At 49.3% G+C, this 26,812-nt stretch overlaps 2 protein-coding genes across 10 annotated transcripts in view; one reads left to right on the forward strand and one right to left on the reverse strand.

The window, feature by feature from the left end:
• The window catches only part of LIMK2 (LIM domain kinase 2), a 42,235-nt gene extending 26,116 nt beyond the window's left edge, over window positions 1-16,119 (forward strand). For all 5 annotated transcript variants that reach the window (XM_074973307.1, XM_074973305.1, XM_074973303.1 and 2 more), the window contains 10 exons: window positions 314-510; window positions 1,338-1,524; window positions 4,892-4,978; window positions 5,806-5,937; window positions 6,256-6,312; window positions 6,523-6,588; window positions 7,540-7,714; window positions 10,405-10,460; window positions 13,538-13,695; window positions 14,057-16,119. In XM_074973307.1, the coding sequence (XP_074829408.1) occupies window positions 314-510; window positions 1,338-1,524; window positions 4,892-4,978; window positions 5,806-5,937; window positions 6,256-6,312; window positions 6,523-6,588; window positions 7,540-7,714; window positions 10,405-10,460; window positions 13,538-13,695; window positions 14,057-14,213 (1,272 nt within the window). In that variant the 3' untranslated portion in view covers window positions 14,214-16,119. The remainder of the gene's footprint in view (window positions 1-313; window positions 511-1,337; window positions 1,525-4,891; window positions 4,979-5,805; window positions 5,938-6,255; window positions 6,313-6,522; window positions 6,589-7,539; window positions 7,715-10,404; window positions 10,461-13,537; window positions 13,696-14,056) is intronic.
• A 922-nt stretch (window positions 16,120-17,041) lies between these two features.
• PIK3IP1 (phosphoinositide-3-kinase interacting protein 1) lies at window positions 17,042-26,338 on the reverse strand. 5 transcript variants are annotated; one of them, XM_074972498.1, is made up of 6 exons: window positions 25,535-26,309; window positions 24,591-24,707; window positions 24,260-24,376; window positions 21,255-21,443; window positions 21,032-21,110; window positions 17,042-18,679 (listed from the first exon to the last, which is right to left on the reverse strand). In XM_074972498.1, the coding sequence occupies exons 1-6, from the start codon at window positions 25,920-25,922 to the stop codon at window positions 18,472-18,474; spliced, it is 1,098 nt and encodes a 365-aa protein (XP_074828599.1). In that variant the 5' UTR covers window positions 25,923-26,309; the 3' UTR covers window positions 17,042-18,471. The 5 variants fall into 5 exon arrangements, with proteins under 5 accessions (XP_074828599.1, XP_074828598.1, XP_074828601.1 ...); XM_074972497.1 differs by having other exon boundaries at window positions 17,043-18,679; window positions 21,255-21,446; window positions 25,535-26,307; XM_074972500.1 differs by lacking the exon at window positions 24,260-24,376 and having other exon boundaries at window positions 17,043-18,679; window positions 25,535-26,306.
• Between the last annotated feature and the right edge of the window lie 474 nt (window positions 26,339-26,812).

Raw genomic sequence — 26,812 nt, forward strand, 5'->3', positions numbered from 1 at the left:
CGTTTGGCATGATCTCCATATTCTTGGACTTGCTTTCTTCAGTGTAACGTGGCCCATTCTAGAAAAATAGTGAGTTGGGTCTCCTGTAGCTGATCAGTGCGGAAGAGGCACTAGCTAGAATGAAGATCTACATGCTGCTAGATTGTGACTGGTCTGGTGGACACTTACATTGTGTGTAACTAAACCACAGCCACAGTGACCTGATTGAGACACTGTAGATTCTAGTGGTCTACTGAAGGACATTCAGGTGGCTTCATGTTTTTACAACAGTCCCCTTCAAAGGCTCTTACCCTGCCCTTGGATTTGTGTTCAGGTGGAGGACCTGATTCGCAGGACAAGCCAGACACTTCAGCTGCTCATAGAACATGACCCTGTCTCTCAGCGACTAGACAGACTGCGTCTGGACCCTAGGCTCCCAACCCACATAAAAACCACCACCACCTCGCGCTCCATTTCCCCGTTGGACATTAAGGGGAATCTGGAAGGAACACTGCACAGGCACTCACTCAGGTACGAAACCCTAGGAAAACTGCACTGCAGCTAGTGCTTCTAGAGCAGCAGTTGTGAATCTTCTGAGAAACTGTTTTTTCTAGACTATGAGAATACCACCACTGACTGTCACATCTCCTCTAGCTATGTGTGTTTTAGCGCACCCTGGAGCCTGGGCTGTACAATGCTCAGTCTTGTAATTGCAAATGACTGAGTCATGGCCAAGCCAAGCCTGGAATGAAGCATTGCCCAGGAGATGAAGCTGCAGATCCCTTCAGTCATTCTCTATGGACTCCCCTTCGGGCTGGCTTGTTTAATAGTGTTTAGACTGTTAAATAAAGGCTGAATTGTGGGCTCTAAATCTGCTAACCACTTGAAATAAAAAATTGAAAAGTCAAAGTTTCTGCCAGGCTCAGATGGCTGTGATGAGAGCTTACCCCTCAGGGACTGGCCCCTGCTAAGTAAGGCTTGGGTCTTCAATGTTAGAAAACCTGCCCTCCCCATACTGGGGTCCTCTGTCCCCCACCGACTTCCTTCGTCTTACAAAAATTGCAGATCATCCAGAGTCACTTCCCTGACACCTGAATCCCTTGCTCAGAACGATCAGGAGTCGTTCCTTGTAAAGTGGAAGTCGGAATGCAAATGGATAGAGATGTGCAGCTGTGGAGGCTGGCCAGCATTGACATTGCTGTTGGCTCACTCAGGAATTTAGGTACATGCTGCAGCACCTTCCACATCTGCAGAATTGTGGGAAGCTAGTGAGCTGGATGGTTACTAGCATGCACTCATTTAGGGTAATAGACCTTCCTTGCAGCTGACCTAATCCTCCCGTTGCTTTCACTCTCCAGGCGAAGTAACAGTATTTCCAAGTCTCCTGGACCCAGCTCCCCAAAGGAACCTCTCATTTTGAGCCGTGACATCAGTCGCTCTGAATCTCTGCACTCCTCCTCCAGTTATTCCCAGCAGATCTTCCGGCCCTGTGATCTGACACATGGCGAAGTACTGGGGAAAGGGTTCTTTGGACAAGTTATCAAGGTGAGTGGGCAAAACCATGACCCATGAACTTACTGCCAAATTCCCAGCTGAGAGGATATGCCTCCTACAGAAACTTTCAAACATCACAACAAAATCTTGAGTGACTTTTATTTCCTTCCCAGTAGCATGCTTGGTCTGGGGGCTTGATTGGCTGTTTCACCATATTCACAGTTCTCTCTTCTCTTGTACTTACTCAGCTTGACTGTAGCTGGTATCCTGGAGAGATGGCTTACATTCTGCTGGAGAGTTTGACTCTCCTGTTTAAATTGCAGCCAGTCTAACAAGCATCTAGTGTGCTGAGGTGTTTGTATATAACCAGAGCTGCAGAGTGAATGGGTCACACCTCAGTCAAGGGGGCAAGAGGAAGACTCACTGTTACGTTAAATGTGTCTTCCTGAAGGTGCTCGCTCAGTCTCCCAATTCAGTATTGTGGAGTTCCCTCGGTGCAAGAGTCTGTGCTAGACACACTGGGACTTAAAAGGGATCCAGCGACCGTTACTGTGGTAAACTATTTAACAGTCTAACTCTACTCCCCCGAGGATTGACCACATCTGTGCACAAGTCCCTTTGAGAACAAAAAGCTCCTGCAATAGTAACTCTACTCTCCACTTCCCTGTATTAACTGTCTGATCTTCGCCATGGAGCGTGGACCCTTCAGGAGCACCCTCCCTGGCATTCTGCAGCAACAGACTTCCTCCCGACCCCTGTAACTGGAGTTTCTGCAGTCTGCTCGGATTTCTGGTATTACTGTAGCTGACCCTTGAGTCAGTTTCCTGAACGCTATCTACCTTCCAAGGGCCAGTGTGACCTCTTCAGTACCCTAATCTCTATCCTACTGTGCTGTGGGAATCGGTTTCTCCTTAACCACTGTTGTATCAATCCTCCTCCTGTGCTGCCTTGGGAATATGCCAGTGTGCTCTGGGATTCATAGCACTAAGTGTTCAATCTTTGATATGGTACTATACTAATTGGCATATTTCTTTTCTCTGCTCATAGACAAATAGCATGTCCAAGTAAGCAAACCTTTTCCTCTACAGCATGTCTTGCCATCTGGATCCCCATGGGGTTAACAGCACAGAGGCATTTCCTCTCGTGTTGGTGCATGCACTGGGAGATAAAATCTCCTCAGTGAGTTCCATAACGTCACTGTTCTTGTTAAGTTTGTTTGATACCAGCCTAAAGAGTCCATTTATGTCTTCATTACTTCCCTTCACTTCCCTGCCTTTGTCACTGTGCTTTAGACACTTACACCTCTTTGCGGAAGGTGATGGCATAGTGCTCCTCAGCACTCGGCTAATGTTTGGATGTGTTACTCTGTATAGGAGCAAGAGAAGGGATGCTGTATTGCTGCCTGGTCCTGTTATCCACGCCAGAGTCTCCAGGCTTTCACACTCCACCTAGATCAGAGTAGTGCTGAATTCTACTGCTCACCTTTGAATCTATGCAGCATTAGTGTGCACTGTCGTCAAGGCTGAATCCAAGGGAGCTACCCCTTCTCTCCTCTTTCTTTCTCCCCCCCACCCCCGCCTTCATTTATCACAACTGGTGTTTCCATTAGAGCGGTTTCCCAGGTTCTCAGAGCTTGTGGCCCCTTTCCAGCCTAATGTTCTTTACAACACTTGTCTCCCAAGACCTTGAACTCTAAACATGAGCAGGTAAAGCTCTGTAGCCACAACATACCAGAAATTATTTGGTAAGCTTCACAAAACAGAGGTGCAAAAAGGACCCCATCATTGTGAGACTGAGCCTGTCTTTACTGATGTGCTATGTGCATTTCAGCTGAGGAGTTAGTTACTTTTGATCAGCAGTCAGTTGTGATGCTTCGTTTATAATTGTAATTGAAGAGAAGCTGGAGTCTGTATTTCATTCTCTTATCTATGAGAACTTCCATGGCTTCTGCCACTACTGCAGAATTACTCCTTCAAAACCCCCCCCGCACCCCCCCCAAAACCTGAGCTCCTGGCTAATGTAAGTTGCCAGAGTCTCCCAACAGAGGCTTGTCTTTAATAGCCAAGTCAGCACTGCTGAATCACTGTTTCTTGCATGATGGGGGTTGGTCGTTCCACTGCTTTTCTCTTTGGGTCACCAGGAGAATAGTCCTGCAGCTGGATCTCATGTTCCTCAATGCTGAGTTGAGGGCCTGAGAGTTTCTGGTGGGTTCTTCAGTTCCCACAAAGTCTGAAACAGGAAAGCTATTCTGGTTTCCTCTCTGAGATTAAGACCAATTTCCAAATGTTCTGTTGAAAGCTTCTACCCTGTTCTGTATGGACCAAACATTTATAGTCTCTTTTGAGAGAAGAGGAGATCGGCTTGTTTAGGTGCCCAGAAATGTAAGCGAAGTAGACTGTGCCACCCAAGCTGAATTACTGAAGGAGTCAGCAGCGGGAGAAGTTCTTCCAGAAAACCTGCAGTCGTGCTCTAAATCCAGTCAGGTTGATTTCGGTGTGAAAGGAGTTGCTGGTTAAAAGGCACCCAAATCCTCACAGAGCAATGTGAAAAAAGTCAGGAATCATTGGGTAAGACTTTAACAACTTTCATGAAGGACCTGGCACAGGCTTTCAGGCATTTAAGAGCATGGTGGTCTGAGACACAGTGAAGCCATGAGGCTTTAGGTACTGTCTCACATGTCATCACCTTGGTGCCCTCCTTGGAGATTGCAGTCCACTGTTCACACCGAATGTGGAACCTTGACTGCTTGCTGTCGCACCTAAACAGTGTCCAGTTGTGCATCTCCACACAGCATTGCAAAAGAACAAGTTTTCAATAAGCCCATCAGAAACCTAGCACTTGCTGGGAGCTACATGACGGCAGGGATATCTGTTGACTTGGTGTGAATTGCTTAGTTATTGTTCTTGATCCATGAAAAAGGGAACCATCCTCAGTAATTTCACGAATACAAGCTGAAGTGGTTGGTTAAGGTCTGTGCCTGGGGACCTGCTTTTCATGTTTGTTCAATGGTGCTTGTATGGTTTAAGGTAATTCCAGGCACACGCAGGTGCAGGGTTAATACTGTTAGCAGAGGCTCTAGCAGCTTGCAGCACACATTCAGATCCTGCACTGGTTAAAACTGGACCACTGACTGGGGTTCTTGGGATACAACAGTATTGTGGACTCAAAGGGCCAAACCACAATAGGCCTTTGTGTGTCTATTTTCTCACTTTCAACTTACAGAATCTTTTTTTGGGGGTGAAAAGTTTTGGTGGCAATTTCCTGCAACTCCCTGGACCTGGTCCATCTGAATTTCCTCTCTTCTCCCTGCTCAGGTGTGGAGGGAGATGTGACCCACAGTTTGGGAAACCCTGCTCTAGAGCATCTATAGGTTTCATAGGGCTTTCCTTCCTGCTGTGACAGTGTCCATTTCCAACAGGTAACGCACAAAGCAACAGGGAAGGTGATGGTGATGAAGGAGCTGATTCGCTGCGATGAGGAAACCCAGAAGACTTTCTTGACAGAGGTAGGAGCAAGATCTCAAGTAAGGCCAGGCCAGTTGTGTGGGGGTTAGAGCTCCTCCCTGCCCCTTGGTAGTAATGCATACCAGTGATCTTAGCAGGGAAGCAGCCTGTTGGGGAAGAACGGACCTGGTTGAAAATGTATGTCACAATGAAACATGACTGACTGACTGATTCAGAAAACAAAAATGACTTATCATTAAAAATTAATGAATAGGAAGTCTAAGAGGCACTCTAAGCCTAAGAGGCTATTTGGTTTAATTGTGCTTAGTGAATGTAAGTGTAAAAGGTTGTAGGATGCATTCTGAACAGCGAGCTTTCCAATATAAAACATCAATAGGAAACAGCTGACTCAATGACTAAGATCTGAAAGATGTTCCACTTAGTTACAACAGAGAAGAGGATTATTAAATCAACCAATTTGAATGGCTGCCGTCCTTGTTCCCCAAAGTCAGGCTTATCTGAAAAGTAACTTCCTCAATACCCAAATGCTTCTCTTGTGGCCCTAACTGTCATATAGCACACTCACTGCAGTGTGGAAGTCTTGTCCACTAAACCATAACGAGCCTAGGAGCTCTCCAGCCTGATCACTCACTTTCAAGAATCAAGTGATAATGGACACAAAGGGGCAACAATGATCATTGAATTGCCTTAAAGTTGGGTTTTGAATGGACTTACCTCCTGTGGAGGCCCACTGCAGCAACCAGAGGTATCAGAGGAATGTGCCCCTTCTCTCCCAGTGCAGGGACAAGTAAGTAAAGCTGCTGAGAATCTCAGGAAGGCCTATACCAATCTTTCATGTGGGTTGGGGGGGATGTTTCTGCTTCCGCAGGTGAAAGTGATGCGCAGTTTGGATCACCCCAATGTGCTGAAGTTCATTGGTGTACTGTACAAGGACAAGAAGCTGAACCTTCTCACAGAATACATTGAAGGGGGGACTCTAAAGGACTTCCTCCGCAATGCAGTGAGTAAATGCCTCCTGGAGCATGTATAGGCTTCCTGATGGCTCTCTGGCCAGTGTGAAATAAGTGCCCTGGCCACACAACACTGTCTTTCTGCTTCTGAGTGTCCACAAAGAGCCCAATTAGCTGGATTGTCTTCTCTCCTTTGAAGCTGATTCCTCCAGGTGAAGGGAAGCTTCCTCTGCTTTTGCCCATGCTGTAGCTGGCCTGTGAATAGATCATCCTGCTCTCCAGGACTGTATCATCTTTCTCAATCTAGCAGGAGGTGGCCAGCTAGTGAGATGAGACCTGATCACTCAGGAGTTGTCATTGTTTTGCAGGACCCTTTTCCTTGGCAGCAGAAGGTCAGCTTTGCCAAAGGAGTTGCTTCAGGAATGGTAAGTCAGTCTTCTGTTGAGACTGCTTCTTCAGGATTCTGGGTTGAAGCATGGAGGGCTGATGTAATAGTATGTTATATAATGGCCTGCAGAAGCTGCATGGTAGCTAGGGAAATACTGAGTGCTTATGCCAATGTTTTGAAGGGGTTAACTCCAAAGGATGTATTCACGAGACTTGCTCTAACGCTGCTTTCTGTCCCTCCTTTTCAGGCCTATTTGCACTCTATGTGTATCATCCACAGAGACCTGAATTCACATAACTGTCTGATCAAACTGGTGAGCTCTGGAACATCGTCCTTCCTTTGTCTTTTCTCCTCTCCTCTCTCTGCTCTTCTACATGTAATGTTAACTTCCATGGACACACCAGGCCTTCTGGTTACTCTCCCTGGCAGCATGGAGACGATTCCTTCTTGTAAACCTAGTGTGTATTCCAGTTTTCATTTCAATGTCCCAGTAAATGACAGTTCCACAGCCTAATCTTTTACTTTCACCCCATTAATCCTGGTCCCACCCTTGAGTCCTCTCCCATTTTTAAACCCTTTATACTCTGTTGTAGCCTCTTCCCCACTAGTTGTTGCTTAGTGGAGCTATATACTTGGCTCTCCTAACCTTTGTCCATCAATTGCACCCACCATCCCTTTTGTTTCTACTCTGGTCGTTCATTTTGTATCACTCATTGCCCAAGAATCCTGGGGTGTCTCTCCATATTTTAACATGCTGTGAGATCTCAGCTGAGGACTTCATTCCCTCAGCCCTGGCTCTCAATGGCCCCTTAGTCTGAATATTGGATCTACCTCTGCGCAGCAAACCCCAAGGTCAAATCTGAGCAGAGAGTTTGCTAGGAAAGATTTCTGGGTACAATTAGATAAGCTGGATAGAGAGAGCCAAATGCATTATAGCAAATGTAAGCAAGTTAATGGAGTTAAAACTTCTCCTTCCCTGCATGAGGACTCATGGGCTGTCTTCTCTCCTTACTTACCCTCTCTGATCTGGTCTCCCTCTACCTCTTCCCCTACTCCCTAGGAGATTGCTGGGCTCCAATGTTCACTGCATTCTTCCAGCTAGCTGCAGGAGACTTCCTTATTGTCTGCCTGCAAAGCTGCGGCTATTATTACACTTAATGTGCAGTTTATAAGTGACAGGAAATATAACCACTCTATGCTAATGAGTTACTTCTGGGAGGAGCTGAGGGGGAATCAGTTGTTTGTGATTAAATCCCTTGGCTAGGATAACACTGTGGTGGTTGCTGATTTTGGACTGTCACGGCTGATTATGGAAGAGAGAAAGAAACCCACCCTGGAAAAACCATCTGTCAAGAAGCGAACCCTACGCAAGAGCGATAGGAAGAAGCGCTATACTGTGGTCGGGAACCCATACTGGATGGCGCCTGAGATGTTAAATGGTAAGATGCTCATACTGTGCCAGGTGAGGAGCCACCTCCAGGCACGGGTGTAGGGATGACAGGATTACTAGAAACTCCCGCCGTTGGCAGTAATCAAATCTATTAGCTGCCTTGGGCTTTAGACCTTCTAATACATGAGTCTGTCTTGTCAACACATCTGGTGGACATGCTTTCCCTTGCATGTCAGCCCTGCTAAACTTCCCTGCTGCCAGTAATGTACACAGCAAGAAATGGGGAGCCCATTCCCGGGAGTTGTCACGACTCTTTGGGAGGGGTAATGGGCCTGTACCTGCTGCTATCCAGATCTTGGAGGCAACAGAACAAGAGGCTTGAAACAATGCGACTGGCTTTGAAATTCACTTCAGTCTTGTGTCCCTAACATCCTTAGGGATGCAGTGAATTGGCTGTGCTTCATAGAAATGAAGTACAATAGGACTGTGGGGCAAACCTGTAATGTTGAGTGTTGGACAGACTAGAGGGGAATCCCAGCTGTTGCGTGGTTCCCCCCACACTCAGAGTGAGGAGGGCAGTGGCTATATGTCTTGAGGGGCAGATCTTCCCTGGCACTGGGTTAAGGGCAAACACGTGTCCCCGATTGGATCTGCTGCCTGTGTGGGACCTGAGTGAGGGGAGAATGCAAACTCAACTACTTCTGGTGAATTGGGCCTCCTTGTGACCAGGGCATGGCTGCAAGGCAAACACGTGGACAACTAGAACTGCCACTAAATCCTCCAGAAAGAGCAAACAGGGTCATGGTCGCACTATAAAGTATTGTCCAGCTGACTTCAACATCAGGCTGTTCTTGGAAATCTCTTGGGAAAGGGAAGACTCTGGTTTTATGGCCTCTACCCTCCCAGTCCTCTCCCCTATCCTGCTGCTCTCTGCTACCACTTTCAATGCTGCCCTCCTCTTCCTCTGAGCTGTGGTGTTGAGCCCTTCGGAGCCTGGCAACGTGTTATCCTGCTTTTCCAAGGCATTAGAGTAGTGATGCAGGAACGCAAATGTATAACATGCCTGGCACTTGCCAAGAGAACTGCCAGCTGTGTCCCCAAGATAGCCTATTAAAAAAGAGTTTGCTCTGATGTCCTATCCTGGGGTACCAGAGCTCTTCCCAGATCCAACCCTCGCTTGGCTCTGCCACAGTTTCATTCCTGGCTGTGGAGGGAGGCCTCTATCTCTGTCTGGCCAGACGAGCCATGTGGATCCTGTCTGCTCGCAGAAGCCTGCTTTCCCTGTCTCAGCCCTCTGCTGTCTGAGATCATTAGTACTTAATTTATTAAGTCTGCAGTCACTGCAGCAGAAACTGGGCATCCAGCTTCCTCTGCGGCCAGCACTGGCTTAGCATACCATAGAAATGCATTGAAAGGACTATCTGTGTGAATGGTAAAGGGTCTCTGTTTAGACATCAGTAGTTACTTGAACCCTGGGGCCCCATTTAGGACTCTGCAATAGAACCCTCTCTCTTCCCTTGAGCACCCTTTTCTGCCCTTGAAACTGGGGCTGTATTATAGGCCTTATGGAAATGAATTGTTTGTGTGCATAATGGCAGTGAAAGAGAGCTGATCTTAATGATGGACATTTTTTGGCTAGCCACAGACTGACTACAGCAGTGGCAGTTTCCACCCCTGCCTCTCCACTGTGCTGCTTGTTCTCTCTGAACTAACCTCCATCTAAGCAGCCCTTCGGCTCCATGGCCCATTCCCTTCTCTGCAATCTGTGGATAATGCCAGTTATGGTGGAGGCTCCTGTGATAACTGAAGCCAACAACCTGTTGTTGGATGGTGTCTGTCATTATCCAGCTAAGATACTGTCCCCATTTCCCGGGCTCTGGCAGGAATATGGTTGGTGCACAAACTTCCTTGTGGTGGTCTGTCAAAAGTTGCCATGGAACCTTTACTGCTTTATTCTGCTGCCTGGAATCCTGCTTGTGCCTCACTCTTGCAGTAACATGCTTCCATTCCTGCAGTGGGGAATACACCTGACCTTTCCAGGCTGCATCCAGTAAGTTTGGAGCCAGCAAGTGAATTTATTCACTGCTACTTTAAGCCAGCACCACAACAGTTAATCAGAAATGCTCAACAAAGGCTGGCGGTGCCAAAACCAGAGAGCTCTGCCCTCACCAAGCATCCCTTCAGAAACATGGAATGCGGGCGGGGGCTGTTGGCTACTTCAGCTTGTACCTGCATGATAAAGAACAGCTAAGGAGGGTATTGAACATAAGACATAATTGGTTTTTATTCACTCATTTCCTTGCAAAATAGCCATAGGGGAGCAGCCACCAGGCTCCGAAACTAGATTCAGCTGCTCTAGATGTACATGAATTGCTACTTTGCCATGCTAGAAACCCTTGTGCTCCCCCACATCAGTGACTAACCCCAGCTCTGCCTGGGGAACCAATCTAGCCTTGTAAAATGGTCCTGGGTGCATCTGTGCAGGCATGGAAACCTCTTTCCCCCACCCTTACCAGGATGCCGCTGAGAAAAAAGTCACATTTTACTTGGCTGAGCACGGCTTTGCTTGACTCCACTTCGGAGCACTCACTGGCCCGCTAGGCTGCCTGGGTCTGGATTGTGACTCTGCACTCCTTCCTGGTGCTGGCATAGAGGCTGCTGCATCATGGGATGCTATTCGGCCTGACTGTGCTAGGAACCCCCCAGCTCACAAAGTCGCCTGTCTTGTATTTCCTGCAGGGCAGAGTTATGATGAGACTGTGGACATCTTCTCGTTTGGGATTGTTCTCTGTGAGGTAAGTCCAGGCTGCACTAGGGTGTCCAGGGGATCTGAGCAAGAGGCCTGTCAAACATCACCAGGGTCCTGTCCTACCTCTTCCTCTCCATACACAACAGAAGGCAGCTCTGTACAGCTGAGTCTGGGGTTCCTGACTCAGATGTACTGTGGCTAGGACTAGAGTCTGGGGAGTTACACTTTGCATGCCCATCTCACGCCCATGAGTGTGGAGGTGGGAGGGAAGAAGGCACTTATTGCTCTGTTGGTGCAGTTCCCTCCTTAAACTTAGAGCCGGTGCTGGGAAGGAGACAAGCTGGCTCTAGTGCAAAAATCTTGGAATTTAGCTGGCATCTTCCAGCAACATGGGAGCTTAGAGTTGAGATTCCTTCTCCCTCCTCCTGACCCCTGGGTCTCCAGCCTGTAACTAGCCATAGTAATTCAGGGTCTTTTGTAAGAGTGGGATTTGACATTAGCAAGGTGGTCAAAATCTGTCTGAAGGTGAAAAGTGGGGCTTACTTTGCAGATCCCGTTTCTGGAAGGAATCTGTCTGGTCTGGCTGCACAGCCAGACTTCTCTGCCCCACTCCTGCTGTGCGTAGAGAATAGGCCATCTCTTTTCTCCATGATATGGATGTCTGATGCAGATCAGAGAACCAATATCCTGTGTGCCTAAAACTTCTCCCCACCTCCTTCCCTTGCATCACCAGACTGTTCCAAAAGGAAAGCACAGCCTTTTAAAGTACCCAATGTGTACAGAAGTGAGAGCAATCAGGGCTGGCAGGGAGACCAGAACTGGAGTTTTCCTCTTAATGCTTGGGTGGCGAATATGGAAAAAATGTCATATGCATGAATGGTGCAGCCTCACCTAGAATTCTGTACTGGTAACCAGCGTTCCCTCTCGTTTTTTCCGTCCACGTGTGGAATGAATTTTGTTATGCGCACCAATAGCGAGGTGTGCGTCACCAGTAGGAACAAAAACCTAGATGGGGGTGGGTGGGTGGGTGTGTGTGTGTGTGTATTTATATTTGTTAAAAGTTACCGTAGGGATAATTAACCTGCCCTGGCTGGAGTAGGAATTTTAAAACTCACTACTCAAAGAATTAATTTTAAGCCTGAGAGAGAAATAAAATTTATGAAATGCATAGACCAGTCAAACTAAAATAACAGCACTTGGAAAGAATAAAATTATGGAGAACATATATGTGCATTGCAGGAAATACCAAGAACTAACACCACCACAAGTATGTGGTGGGAAGTGTGTGTCGGAGACAGTGCGTGTGTGCTGGCTGCTGGGGAGGTCTGAGACACTGCGCTCTGTCTCTTTAAGGCACTCACCAGAAGGCTCAGACCGCAGCAGCTGAGCTCTCCTGCTCCTGAGACCTGTCCCTGCTCTGCAGAGATGGGGTACAGGGGCTGGGGGGAGGGGGACACCCTGACATCAGCACTCTATGTACCCCCAACCCCCCTGCTTTGCACAGCAAGCAGGAGGGTCCTGGGAGCAGCTGGCCAGGGGCTCCAAGGGAGAGGGCAGGAGCAACAAGGCTGCAGAGCAGCAGGGGGAAGGGCCCCTGAACAAGCGCTGCTGTGCATGGCTCTGCTAATCAAGTGCACAGCACTTGATTCACTCCTGGGTGGCCGTGCGACTGTGCAGCTTAGAGGGAACACAGCTGGCAACCCATCTTGAAGGTTAGTGCAAAATTGCAGATGGGGTTCAGAGAACAGCAGCAAGAATGAATAGGGGCCTAGCAATTTTTATAGAGAGGGATTGAAAAGATCTAGTTTCCTTACCTTAGAAAGGAGACACATAAGAGGAAACACGATAGAATATATATGATAGAGAGGTTTTCTTCCTCCTATCTCATAACACACGCACAGACAAACAAATGCACACGGGAACATTCAATGAAATTGAAAAGTAGCAAACTCAAGTGATACAAATTTTCTACACAGTGTATAATTAGACTGTTGAACTACTTGCCACATGATGATGTGGTTGTGGTCATCAACTTGGCAGTATTCAAAGAGGGACTGTATTTATATGGATAACAAGAACATCCAGTTAGCATAAAGTATTGTAACAGAGTATTGGAAGAGAAATAAAACCTCATGTTTTAAATCAATCTAGGTGTTAGGGATTAGGCTGAGACCTTTGTGGGGGCAGATTATCACACATCTGCCTGTTCTGGGGTTTGTTGCACATTCCTCTGAACTATCTGCTGTTGGTCACTGTCAGAGATGGGATTCTAGACCAGATTGACCACAGGTCTGAACCAGTCAGGCAGTTACATTCCTAGGCTTTGACTGGTGGCCTTCTGTATCCAGGATGACTGGTATAATTCAATGCAAAATGTCTTCAGTGTAAGGAGCCCTTCAGTTAGAGGCAGAGAACCGAAGTAGTGTCCTGTGTGTTCTACAGTCTTCTCCCCCATTTCTTTCCTCTGCTTGGGTTTCCCTTCTGAGGTTTTCGATTGGGTCCCCATAATAATGTTTGCACTATTTCTTTCCCTCCCTCCTCAGTTCTGAAGACACTGTTGCTCCTGCAGTGTACTTCAGAGCTCGCTGCAAATCCCTGCTTGCCCTCCCCCAGCTCCCTGGCATGTGAGCTGTGTGTTAGCATAATGACATCACGGAGGGGTGTGTGCATGCTAGAATGTGTTAATACCATGGGAGCAAAGGAATTGCTTCCTGCTTCAGTGCATGGACTGATAGTGGCTAGGACACTGCACAGTCTGCACTAAAAGCTAAGGTTGTGTTGTAACCCTTGCAGCAATACCTTAGGGAGGGGGAAATTGAACTTGGGCTTGGATTTCCTCTGCTATAGCAAGGAGAGACTTCTAGGGCCAGCCCCTGTACTGCCTGTGAGGTTTGCCTGTATTAAATGGTGTTGCCTTGATCCTCCTTCATGGAACAAGCCCTTCTGTAGATGGGGACTGGTACAATTCTAGCTCTTCTCCCCCTGCCTATAATCAGACACTAATTGTTATGTTTCCAGTGAGCCCAACCTAGCTCTAGAGACTGAGCAACCCCCTCCTGTTAGCCCTCAGATGCTGTCCCTGCTGCTACAATCGCTGTACCTGAGCAGTTCTTTCCCCTCTAGATTATCGGGCAGGTGTATGCTGACCCTGACTGCCTCCCTCGCACACTGGATTTTGGCCTCAATGTAAAGCTGTTCTGGGAGAAGTTTGTTCCTGCTGATTGCCCTCCAGCCTTCTTCCCTTTGGCTGCCATTTGCTGCAGGCTGGAACCAGAGAGCAGGTAAGGTTTCAGGCTGATCGGAGAGTGAAATGCTGGCTAAGCCCCTGTGTGAGGCATGGGTCTAATTTCTGGTTCTCTTGTGTGTCCAGTTTGTATCTTTGCTTCTCTCAGGGGCTGGAGAATGCCCTCTCCTCCTGCCCCCACTGGGAAGGTGTTGCTCTGCAAAGTGGGTCAGAGGGGGATGGCAGGCATGCGTGAATATCCAGGGCACTTTGGTTGCTGCGTCCTCACTTCATGGGGGAGTCTCTTTGCTGCTCTCTTCCTTTCCCCATCACTGTCCCAGGAACTAGTCCGCTGCTGTCCTACTGACCCATCTCTCTAGATTTGCTCCCCACTCACCTGTGTTATCACTTCTTTCTAGGCCCCCGTTTTCAAAGCTGGAGGATTCCTTTGAAGCCCTCTCTCTCTACCTGGGAGAACTGGGCATCCCCCTCCCTTCCGAGCTGGAGGAGCTGGACCACAATGTGAGCATGCAGTATGGGCTGAGCCGTGACAAACTACCTGAAAACACAACCTAGGCGGCCTATCCTGCGATCCGTGCTACTTTTCATGGGATCCCCTAGGAGTGGTGTGGAGGGGAGATGTACTTCAGCCACCTACAGGGCATTCAAAGGGCACCATCTGCATAGTTGGCGCATCACCTCTCCCTCCCGCATGAAACTTAAACCGCCATGTCTGTTTGATCTCCTGGGTTCACTGTAGATTTATGACATATTTTGCAAGTGAAAAGGGCTGTTTCCTGCCTGCTGCACCAAAGAGAGCTGCTCAACACAAAGGGGAAAACACAATTCTCTGGGGCCTGTCTAGCCTTATATCACTGTGGTGCCTTAGAACTTGACATGTGACTGTAAGCTGTGAAATAGTCCTGGCCTATCTGCCAGGAAGGGAATCACTATAGGAAGTCTTCTTTGTTATGAACTGCTTTCCTGGAATCACTTGTCCCTGACTTTTTAGTGACTGCACTCTCCTTGGAAGACCTGGACTAGAACTGGGAAAACCAGGCACCTGGCAAAGGGCTCAGTCCGGGACACCATTGCTTTTCTACATGTGAAGGGGGGAGTTCCTGAGCTGTCTAGGGGTTGGGAACTTGGCTCCCTAGTCGGGGTGGGAGAAGCTCTAGGAACTGAGTCGAGCTTGAACAAAATGGTTGTGGTATCGTGTCTGTGGGTAGCATGTGTCCTGGTTAGTGTAGTTCCACCCACCCAGGCCCTGTTCAGAAACACTACAGTCAGTGAAAACTGGGCTTTGCTCACCCTTCTGATGTGAATGAGGCTGTGATCTGAGTCCAGAGGGTAAGAAGGGGGAGACCGAGTGGCTCTCAGATATGCTTTTAACTCTACAAACACCTTCAGCTACTGAATCCACACAACCAGTCCCCCAGGCTGGAACCTCAGATCAGGGAGGAGGATGACACCCCAGCACTCTGATCCTGATGTGCTGTATAAATGGGAGACTTGTCCCCCAAGAGCTTGTGCCTGTTTCTGGGCATTCGGCCTGGTGCAGTGAGATACATGCCTCATAACAGTGGCAGAATATACCTTGTGGAGAGCTGAATAGCTCCAGGCTGAGGCATGTGGCTTGGACTAGGTGAGTGTTTGAGATGGACAACCCTCATGAATGGAAGGAATTTGAGGGCACACTAAAACCGTTACTCAAGGACAGATGCTGGTGAATTGGAGTCTCATGTGTTCCAGCCTCTGCGTGTACTAGCTGGAGTATTTGTAATTCAGTAGCTATTGCTGCCCTTCTCCAGTGGAGGGGAGTCCCATGAGTGGCTCTGCCACTCAGTTATCTGTTCTAGAGCCCCTGACATAGAACTTGGTCTCATTCTCCAAACAGAGTCCTTCTGCAGTCATCCCTCTCTTCCCACCATGCATGGCGAGGGAAGGAGGCAGCATATTCACTGAGGCATTAGAGGGAAATGTTGGAGGAAGGAAACAGCTTCCCCAGTAATATGTGGCTGGTGTTAGCCAGTCAGAGGCTGGCTGCTGAGTCCACTTTGAGTTCCATGCCCTCTTGGTAAAACTGGATTCAGTCTCTGCTCTCCTTTGCAGCCCCATAATCTAATAGTGAGGAATGTTTGTTCATCTATTCCCTAAGGAGTTGGGAATGTGTGGAAAGCCTGACCATAGAAATTACATGGGACCAGCCCTCATGTCTGTCTTAAGTTGGTTGTGTTTAATGTGTGGTGGTGGTGGTTTTAGAAACAGGGAAGTCCTGTACTGTGAGCCGGTGTGGGAGTTGCCAGTTGGGTCTGGTGGATTCAGGCATTCTGATTGTTACAGGACTTTCTTCCTACTACTTAGTAGGATGAGGAAACTCAAGGGAGGGTGACCTGGGGTGACGTGTGGGTGGGGAGTCTTAACTCAGTGTGATTGCACAGCACAATGTTTGTTGACTAAATTAAAAGCAATAAATATATCCTAGGGATGTCAGGCTGTTTGTCTGCTTTTGGAGCTTAACAAAAACATGAGGCTGCTACAGAATGGGGGCCCCTCACTCAGCTGTTGCAGGACTGCAGCAGTGCATCACGAGGGACATCTAACTGGTAGCTGCAGACTGACTTGACAAGGACTATATAGAAAGTTAGGCTCGGATGCCTGACCTATGCGCAAATCTACAGAACTGCATTTAGCTCAGGTCATGGAACAGGTGGTGGTGACAGCAGCTCCTGTCCGGCCTAGCCTTTAAAAAATAAACAGCATTTGCCAGTTTTGAAATCACCTGAACTCTAGCTACGCTGCCTGCTCTTAATCCATGCCAGCCAGTGTAACCTCCTGACTATGCCTTTGCACCAGCCTTTCCAAAGCAAGAGCCAGAGGAACTGAGCTGCCTCTGAGCAGGAAGTAAAGCAGAATCCACTTCCTTCAGAGCAGAAAAGGAATAATTAGATCATCTCTCCCCAGGCCCAGCCTGCTTCGTCACAGTAGCTTGTTCTGGGCTGGTGACTAGACAGCTGCTTTTTTAGGAATGCTCCGCTCCACTCTGCTGCTAGACTTGGCCAGCATGTCCAGAGTCAACATCCCATGGTGTTAGCTATAGGTGAAGACATGTTCTGCTCTGAATTGCTGAGGAGATTGTGGCTTTGTGTGTGTCTTGGATGGGGCTGTAGCTCTAAATAGAGCCAAGGGTGAACTACGCTGGTCTTGCTTATTCCCTCCTTTCACTGCTTTGCAGTTTAGGGTAGGGGGGCCTTTCTCAGGTTTGAGTAATGCTGTTAGCCTGCTGGTGCAGCTAAATACCCTGAAGGAGCTGAAATGTGTTCAGAAAGGCAGGCTGAGCTGGTCATATTTCCTCAGTGTGAGCTGCTACTTCAACTGGAGCCCACACAGGTTTCCACAGAACCTTTTTATTTTCCTTTTTAAGCTTTTAATACAAGGCAGCATAGTCTGTATCTTTTTTATTATAATGAGGTATTTAAAATATTTACAAAGAAATGGTATTCAAAGACTTTAAAAAAAAATCCCTTTTCTGACCCCTATAAACATCAACACTTAATCTCTGCTCAGTGAGTCCCCTTTAAAGTAGATGGGTAGAAAAGCTTATTTGGATGGCTTGAACCCTACTCAGAGAGGGGGATGTGCACTTCTCTGAATTAGTCCTACACAGATGATGAACTACCTCACTCTGAGAAACAAGTGGTTCTTGCTGACACACCTGCCCTAAAACCTTCATCTGAAGGGGTCAGTTTAGATAAACAGCCCCTGCAGCGTGTGCAAGGGACACAGAACAGGATGCACAAGGCCTTGATGTGCCTGCAGCAGGGCAGCTGGCTTGTCCTTCGCTCAAGTGCTCTCCAGTTGCCTTCACCCTAGGACTGGCTTAAACTCTTGTTTGCTGGAAATACATATTCCTGGGGGAAGTCTGAAAGGAATTCAGAAATGGCTACTATCCCTTTAAGCAGCACAGAGTACGTGGCCACTCTCCCTGAAGCTGACTGAGGGGTTTTCTACTTTCCCTCCACTTTTGAAATACTTCTGCTCCTCTCCTGCCCTAGCAGACAGCCTATGTAGCTGCTTTGGAACCAGGCCCCCGTTGTACCAGCCAAGGAGAGTGGGAATGTGTCCTGGGCACTGGAAGACTTTGCTTTATGAGCATCTTAAGATCTCTTAAGCAATGCATTGGGGCTAAACATCTCCCTCCCCTTCAACCAAAACCTTCTGTCTCCCAGCTGAAGCCAAGCTCTTCACTTGCACATAGTGATGGTTCTCAGTTGACGCCTGCCCTTCTCTCTAAAAGAAATTTGCACAGGACAGCTTTTTCTCAAGCTTTTTTCCTTCTAAAATAAAATGTAAAACTACATTCCAAGTCTCTATATAACCCTGTGATAAAGCTCCCACCAGTCCCAGTGCTACTGATGCAGTGTCAGATCACAGGCTCAAATGCAAGTGATGCTGCACTGTTCAAAAGGGAAGAGAACAGAAAAAAGGATGCAGAGAGTTCCCACTCTGAAATATGGGTGGCTAGGCCAGCGTGGCACAGTGCCAGCTTGGGAAACCACTCCCCCTCCCCTGCTGCAGTAATCCCTGGAGATGAGAGGAGTTGCCTGAGGCTGCAACTGCACCAGTCCCCAAGTGAAACAAGTCCTGCTAGCCACACAATGAAACGTCACTGTACTGGACTACACTGAACAGCTGCCATTTCAGTGCATCTCCAAGTCCTGTTGCTTGCTGGAATTCATCAACAAAAAAATACAAATGAACCCTCGCTCCCAAAACAAGAGACTAGGGTCTTCGCCTCAATCGTTTCAACCTGTGCCCTCCTGGCCCTAGCTCTTCAGGCACCAGGAGTACCTGCCTGGCCCATGAGAGGTGCATTGCCATCATGGGCCTCCTCTACAGGGGTCTGGTTGGTGTGCACCACTATCGTGTTTTCATCCACAAGCTCACAGGCCTGGTTAGTGAAGGCAGAAAGTGGAAGGGTGATGCGCTGCATTTCTCGCTCATAAACCTTCTGCTCATGCTGCTCCTTCAAGTCTTTGCCCCTAGAAAGAAAACCAGAACAGGTGCTCTGAGTGCTACTGCAGTAAGGTCATGCCCTACAAGTGGGCACTGGCCTAAAGGCACTGCAGCAGAAGGGAAGAGGCTACTGCTCCAACAAAAAATCAGGCCTTCAACATGAATGTGAGGTGCTGGGTTTTTCCCCAAACTCCCAACTACAGTGCTGAAAGCACCCAGGCAAACAGAGCTGGTGGGGGTGGGGGTGAGATTTCCAACAGTCCTTGCTTCTGACTGGTTCATCTAGTATTACAATGTCATGGAGGTTAAAGCCAGGCCCCTCCCACCTGTCACTGGACTCAAGGCCCAGACAGTAGATAGGGAAACAACACATGTGGCAGCAAACTGGATTTTAGTTTATGGCTTTGTCTTGAGTCCCTGTAACATGCATGACTTCTGAGTCAAAGCAGGAGCCGCCAATGTTTAGAGAAGCCATTAACTGTGAATGGTAGGAAAGGATGCAAGAGCTCTGGGTGGCAGCTGGCACTTGCACAGGTGAGGAGAGGTAAAGACACTCTTTAGGCACTGAATATCTTCCAGAAAGCAAACTGAGTTAATGGCACTGCTCAGAGTAGGTGTGTAATGAGCTTATGTGCCTGCTGTGTTCCAAAGAGACTTGCTTCTCCAAACTACCTGACCCTTCACATGACAGCAAGGAAGGTGACAAGTCTTCAACGTCTGGTGCCAAAAGTGGCTTTTTTTAAAAAATGAGTGACAGGTGTTATTGAACTCTATAGCGAAGGTAACAAGTGCTTTAGTTAATGAGAAACAAACCCGGTTTTTGTTGCTGTTGTTTTTAAAAACAAGTGCTACATGCAAAATGTAACTCTAACTGGGAAGCAAATGCACCTGAACATGGCTGGCTGAAAAGGGAAAAAACTGAAGCATCCAGTGCTGACCCTGCCTTAAGCTTGAACTTGGGCTATTTTGAATTAAGGGAGGAGCTACTCAGAGTCAAGCCTCCCCAAAATCCAAATCTTCTCACAGCAAAGACAGTCCTGGCAGAGCCAGGCCACAGTTCAATGGAAGTCTGGTGGATCAGAAATTACATCTCAGACTGTACTCTGCTTGAGCCCTGCAGTAGTCAGCTCCCACTCAAGGGGCTAGAACAGCTTCCAGGGTTTACTGCCAGACAGTTCTAGTGCAGTCTAATGTTCTTTCTTCCCTCCACCCCTGCCAGTCCTCTCTATCTACCTTCACTGGCACCCTGAATCATACTCATGAGAAAGTGCTAGATTCATGCTTTAACCGTATGTAACACTGATCGAGGCTCTGCTGTCCAAGCTTGCTGATACATCTTATTTGAGGACTTGGCTCAGCCTGGGAGGGACTCATTCTGCTTCACTAGGAGAGGTTGGCAGCTAGAGCTACAAGAGTTAAGCCCTAAAGCAGGGATGTGATGATCGCTCTGTGGCTCTAGGATGCCTGTCTGGAATGCTATAGACAAACTGCAGGCCTGATCAGCCTGTCAGGTGCACATGTAACTCTGACTGAACTGAATGGGAGTTGAGTATGTGCAGCTGTCAGGCTAACTAGGCCATGCAATTCAAAGGACTAATTTAGGAAAGGGAAAGAATTATGATTCTACCCTGTTTTCAAATAGATGAAGGTATAAACAGCAAAGGGACAGATGGCTTAGACTGCCATGAGTAGGAAGGGGAAGAGTGGGCTCAGCCGAGGGAAGACACAGAACAAAGGGCAGGTTACTGTGGTTTAGGTGTTTGTTTTTAAATACAGCTGTTATTACCGTCCCTGTCTCACTGTGTTAGGGCCTAATCCTATGAGGTACTCAACTCCCACTGATTTAACAGAGTAGCCAGTGCTCAGCCCCACCCATGATCAGGTGCTTATGACACTCAGATGTGCTGGCAGGTCCATATTGGGGAATCATAGGCAGACTGGCCAATGTGTCTACATAACTGCAGCCCTGCCAAGGGCCTCTGAATTGCAATAATGGAATGAAATTCCAGAGATTAATAAGTCTTGTTTCTGAAAAGTTTCACAAGGCAAGTGGTGAAAGCTCCATCACTCAAGACATATAAAACTATACTGTGCAGCATCCTAGAGGCTATACTTCAAGGGGAGTGGGCTCCCCTGGCCCTGGAGGATGGGGGGGTTTACTAAGGGACCTAATACCTCTGTGTTCAAATGAGTTCCATCAAGGCTATGACAAGACCAGATCTCACAGCAGCACCACCACTAATGTATAAGAGCCTACACTTCCCAGAGTCCTGCATGAACTGGGACTTAGGTGTTCTCTATAGCAGCTCAGAATTTCCTGACTTTTATAGGCCTATATCACAGCCACAATGCAAACTCTTGATCCAGAGACTACTTACCTTTTGTAGATGTAGCCCACAACAATGCCAGCTCCAATGGCAATGATTATCACCATCATGATAAAGGCCATCACAGAGCCTATGGAGAAGGAGCAGAAGCGACAAAATTAGGAACAAGGCAGTACCTCAGCCTCTATATACAGCAGTGGCTTTAGGATTCAGAAAAGAAACATCCTGTTGTAGTCCCACTGAGGAATCTAGAGAGTGTTCCTGGAGGTCATACCTAATGTCCCTAAGTCCTTCTTTTCCTTGGAGTTCATCCGGACTCTCTGACTGATCCCAATGACGGGCTGCACAGCAGCTGCCTCGCTCCGGGCTGGTAAAGTATTAGCTGGTTCAAATACCTGGTCTATCCCCTGAGAAACCTCAGCCGCAACTGTAGGGACCAGAGTCTTTGTGGAGGAGGTAGCACCTGCTGGGGAAAAAAATACATTAAAATATTAAAGTGTGTCACCAAAGTTTCATAGCAACACCTATCTTGTGAATGGGGCACAAACCCATCTCAGACCCAGAACCCTGGGACCTTCCTCATCTTAGACTGACAAATACTCCCACTGCCCCTTAGATATTACAGTGCCTCCACACAGATGGGAGAAAACACACATACACTTTTCAGTTCAACTGCTGCTAAAGGTCAAGGGCAATCTAGGCAACTGGCAGAGCAAAGCACCAAAACAGGAGTAAGAGAACAGAGGTGAGAACAGAACCCAGAGCATTAATCAAAGGGCCACCAGGTAAATCCATTTATAGCTCAATATACAGAGAAAAACAAACAAACACACTGAACAGAAATGACCAAGCTGATCAATATCCCCATACTGAACTCTTGTAGGAGCTCCCGCTGTTGTTCTATTTCCCTCCTGCCTCAACATTCTTGAGCAGGAAAGGCCTGCGTGGGACTGGTTTATGAAAGAATTTAAGTCCATCACCACTCTCTTATCGTTTACAGCTTGCTACCAAACAGCCCTTGTGAAAGAGTGAACTGAACATGATGGGGAAGGGAAGAGGGGGAGCACTCACTCTGGGTCCACCATCTAGCTCACCTTTCATATTCCTGACAAAAGCTAAAGGGGGTGTCACCTCAGGGCACTAGCAATATAAACCTTTCACATCCTAGCAAAGCATCATCCATGTGGCTCACTAATCTTCATATTCCATTTCATATGACCACTCTGGAGTAACAAAGGCCATACCAGCAGGATACGCTTCTACTCCCTGTCTGGGCTAACCCTAGACAAGAAAAACTACCTTTTTAGAGGAGACCCCACACTCAATATGCTGCCATGACTGAAAGCCACCCTCCAGAGCATCTTTTCAGAATGCTCCTCCCACACATATGATGGCAATGTTCCTTCCTCTAGGCATTTTTCCTTGGAGCATTTTGGTTCAATACCTCCACAGAGTCTGTGATCATCCAGACTGACCTCCCATATAACACAGACCATAGGACTTCCTTGAATTAATTTCTCTTTGAACTATAGCATATCTTTTAGAAAAAAACTATTATGTGATGAGGGCGGAGGGTTGGGTTAGTAACAGGCAGGAGACCACCAGGAAATAAGGGTCCCTCTGCAGCGGGATGTTACTTCACACAGTGTCTTTCAGAAAAAAAGAGCACAGGGTCTGGCAGGGGCTATTTCTGGGGAAGAGAAAGCACTGGGACAGCCCCTCCCCGGGCAGACATACCACAGCAGGGAAGGTGGGTTTAATCTGACAAAATGGCTGAATCCCTGGCAACTGCACTAATTGCTCAGCATATTGGCTCCCAATCCCAGGCAGTTCCCCAGTCCTAGGACTTTTAAATAAAGAGCCATAAACAGGGAACATCTGCTCTGCTTTGTCCTTAATGAGAAGCAGTCCAAGGGTAGGAGGATTGAGAAGACTGAGGGAGGCAAGAATTCTGATTCCTACCTGGGGTGGGGGACTACATTCAAGGAGAGATATGCTCTCCTGTAGAACAAAAGGGTGGGTAGAAAGACATGCATGGGGTCTCCTGGAAATCCTCCAAAGCACCTGCAATCCTCCCAGCTTGATATTGTCTGTAAACTTTATAAGTGTAGCCTCTATACTATTATCTAAATAACGTATGAAGCTATTGAACAGGACCGGACCCAGAATCAATCCCAGCAGGACCCCACTCGATAAGCCCTTCCAGCTTGACTGTGAATCACTGATGACTACTCTCTGGGAACAGTTTTTTAACCAAAACAAATTTTGGAATGAAAGATGGGTGACTCTCAGACATGAGAGAGGAGAGCAAACAAGCAGATAGTTCACACAGGATCAGTGCAGATGTGTTCCATATTGTGCATGTTCAAACATTGTCGCTGAAATAGTCCTAAACAGTAGGTCTCTCACAAGATTATTCTCCACTCTAATACCTCTGTCAGGAAGATTTTCCTGGTATTCTAGTTCTTCCCTTTCTTAATTTCTTCCTGTTAATCCTAATTATTCTCCCATCAGACAATTCCTCTCCATACCTGTAGGTGGTTAGCCCATGCCCCTATCAATCCCCTGGTGTCCATTCTGGGTAGCTTTACTTGTTTAATCTTTGCTTCCAGCCCCCTGTGCTTTCCGGGGTGCCCCAGCTGTTTGGGAAGCTCGCCACAAGCTGGTGCCTGAGCCCTGACATTCTGCTGCTCTTGGCTCCCTCTGGTTTGTCAACAGCTGAGCTGCCCAGCCTGACATGGCCTTTCCCTGCAGTGACCTTAGGGCAGGACCACGTGGGACCAGGGGCTGGTGGGGAGGGGGCTGCGCAGAGGCCCTCTCTGGGGCTCGAGACACAGCCCAAGGGGCAGACCCACACCTGGGAAGGGCCGGGATGACGTCACGGAGGGTGCCTTGGAAGGAAAGGGGGAGGCTGGCTCACTCCACGTGCAGGGGGCGGGGCTAAATTGTTTACACGCTGACCTCTCGCCACTGGGATGACATCACCCCAAAACAGGAGACCAATGGGAAGCCCCTAGAAGCTCGGCAACAGAGCAGCCAATCCCGCTGCAGCAGGGGTGGGGACTGGCAACTGCGCCCCCTCGTTTTTCCCCCGAGGCGCTCCCCCCCCGCGCACGTGCCCGGGCCCCGCTGACCCCAGGCGGGGAGAGCAGCGGGCACGTGGCCCTGCAGCGGGTGGGGACCCCCGACTGGGGGAGCGGGGCTCGCGCCAGCCCGGAGAAGCGCGCGGGCAGCCCGGCGCCACGGGAGCTGGGGGCGGCCGGGCGGAACCCCGCTCACCTGGGCAGGGGGCGATGGCGCAGAGGCTCCGCTCCGGGGTCCCGGCCGCGCCGCTCACGTAGCACCAGGGGGCCGCGTCGCCGTCGGGGTTCCGGCAGCTGCTGTGATCCTCGGAGACTGGGGGCCGGGAAAGACAGTTACGGCGCTGCAGGGGCTGGGCTTGGACCCCCTCCCCCCCGGTGCGGGAGGCCCCCCTCCCCAGCACGCACAGGAGCGGGGAGCTGCGGGGGGTGCGTGTGTGTGCGACAATAACACAACCGACCAGCTGTTTGCCGCCCCCGCCCTTGCAATAAAACCCAACCACCGCCGAACAGGAGCCGAGCGCACCTACCTGCAAGCGGCGCGGAGGTGGCGTTTCTCTGCACCGCCAGCCAGTTCAAGCAGGGGACACCGCCCGCGGCGAACTGTTGGTTGCCCCGGTAGGAAACTCCATTGCCACGGACACACTCTGGAGAGGACGAGAGAGCCCCACAGGCCCTGAAACCGCCCGCACACTTTGTAACCAACAGCAGCCCCCCCTTGTGCTCGCCCCCACGCTGCGTCGGTCTCCTCGCCCCTGCCCTCAACGCAGCTCTAAAACATCAAAGCACCGAACAGCCTCCCTGCCGCCATGACATTTCCGAGTTAAACAGGGGCGAGCAAACTAGATTCTAAAAGGGGGCAGCAGAAGGGCTGTCAGCGCCGCCAAGCCACTGACAGGGGCTGCTGCTTCCACGCGATTTCAGACTCCGCAAACCGCCCAGGAGGGGAGGTTTGGGCAACCAGCTCCTCTGGTCTTCAAACGGGCGTATACAATAAGTCCAGTCCCCTGGAGTGCAGGGGACTGGGGGAATGACCCTCTCGAGGCCCCTACCACTGCTGCGAATAAAGGGTAAAAGAGACGTGACCTCTCTCCGGGCGCAGGGACAGTGGGGTGCTGAAAGTGGAAACCACAGATTTGGTTGTTATTACAACTTCGGGCCAGGGAGAGCAGCCGCGCCCTGGGTCCAGCACCCCCGTGAAGGGGCTTCACAGGGAAAGGGGAGGGGAAGATGCTTCCCTACCAATGTCATCCCCTGGCAGAGAAAGGGGGATTTTCAGGAGGCTGAGATTTGTCTTTGTTCCTGGTAACAAAGATGGAGCTCGGAGTCCCTCTCTCCGAAATCATACGGAATAAGACACCCCCCCCATACCAGGGCAATGCGGGCTCCTTCGCCGGCCCCCCCGCGCGGCGAGCTCTCGGGAGGTGGGCACGTGCGTGTGGCACCGGGGGGTTCTCGGGGCTTTAGCGCTCACCTTCGGCGGCGGACGCTGCAGTCAGCAGCGCGGTGCTGAGAAGCAAAGCTTGCCCCCAGTCCAGCATCCTCGGTCCAGCCCGTGCCCAAGCAAAGGCTGAAGAACAATTAGCCGGGGAAGTCTCGGCGATCTCGCTCCGCTTTCGCCTCGGCCCCGGCCCCGGCTCTGCAGCTGGCAGATCTGCCCTTGTTGTTTTCTCTTGTGGTAAACAGCCCCGGCTGGAGCTCCCTGCACTCGCTGCAGCGAAGGCTCCTCCTCTCCAGAGCCTCGGCAGGCTGCGAGAGAGAGAGAAAAACAGCCGCAGCAGAGAGCGTGGCGGAGGGGAGCGGGCACCGCAGGGTCTGCCGCTCCCGACCCCTGGGTCTGGGAGTCTCCAGGATTCAGTCATATAAACAGTGACATAGCCGCTCTCAGGCAAGCTCCGGCCACCTGGGCTTTCACTGGCGTCCGAGGGTTTTGCACGACTCTGGGATCGGCGAGGGGCGCCCAGGAACCAGTTATAGCCGGAGTTAAATCGCACTTAACCCTTCCCTCGCTGTTGCGCGCACACAGGCGTCGTGGAGCCGGTGCAACTCCTTCGGCTCACTGCCTCAGGGCAGGGGGTGCGCTTCTGCTCTGCGGCCCCCCTCACAACACTCTCACCCTCTGCTGCAGTCTCTTCGGGGACACTCATCCCCAGGCCCACAGACACTCCAAGGAATACACACACCATTCAGAGATGGAGAGAGAGGCAGAGCCTGAAGTGAACTTGCCCCCCTTTAAGGTAGTCTCGTTTCAACCCCTCCATCCAAACTTTGTATATTATGCAAGATTCATGTTCCAAGAGGGCTGGAGAGAGTGTTCTTGGGAGTCCAGCAGTGGCGCTCGCTGATCTGTCTGCAAAAGATACTATGGTAATGGCAGGGCCTTCCCCTTCCCACCTTCAGCAATGAATCCCCCTGTGCCACTAGGCACCCAGGGAGGGAGTTAGGTAAACTTGATTTCCTGTTTCAGAGTAGCAGCCGTGTTAGTCTGTATTCGCAAAAAGAACAGGAGGACTTGTGGCACCTTAGAGACTAACCAATTTATTTGACCATAAGCTTTCGTGAGCTACAGCTCACTTCATCAGGTTTTCCACTGAATGCATCCGATGAAGTGAGCTGTAGCTCACAAAAGCTTATGGTCAAATAAATTGGTTAGTCTCTAAGGTGCCACAAGTCCTCCTTTTCTTTTTGATTTCCTGTGTGACAACGCATGTTATAAAACAACGCCATTAGATGGTTTTTGCTGGTCTAGTGG

Source organism: Natator depressus, chromosome 15 (genome assembly GCF_965152275.1).
Source record: "Natator depressus isolate rNatDep1 chromosome 15, rNatDep2.hap1, whole genome shotgun sequence".
In the NCBI taxonomy this organism is placed as follows: Eukaryota; Metazoa; Chordata; order Testudines; family Cheloniidae; genus Natator; species Natator depressus.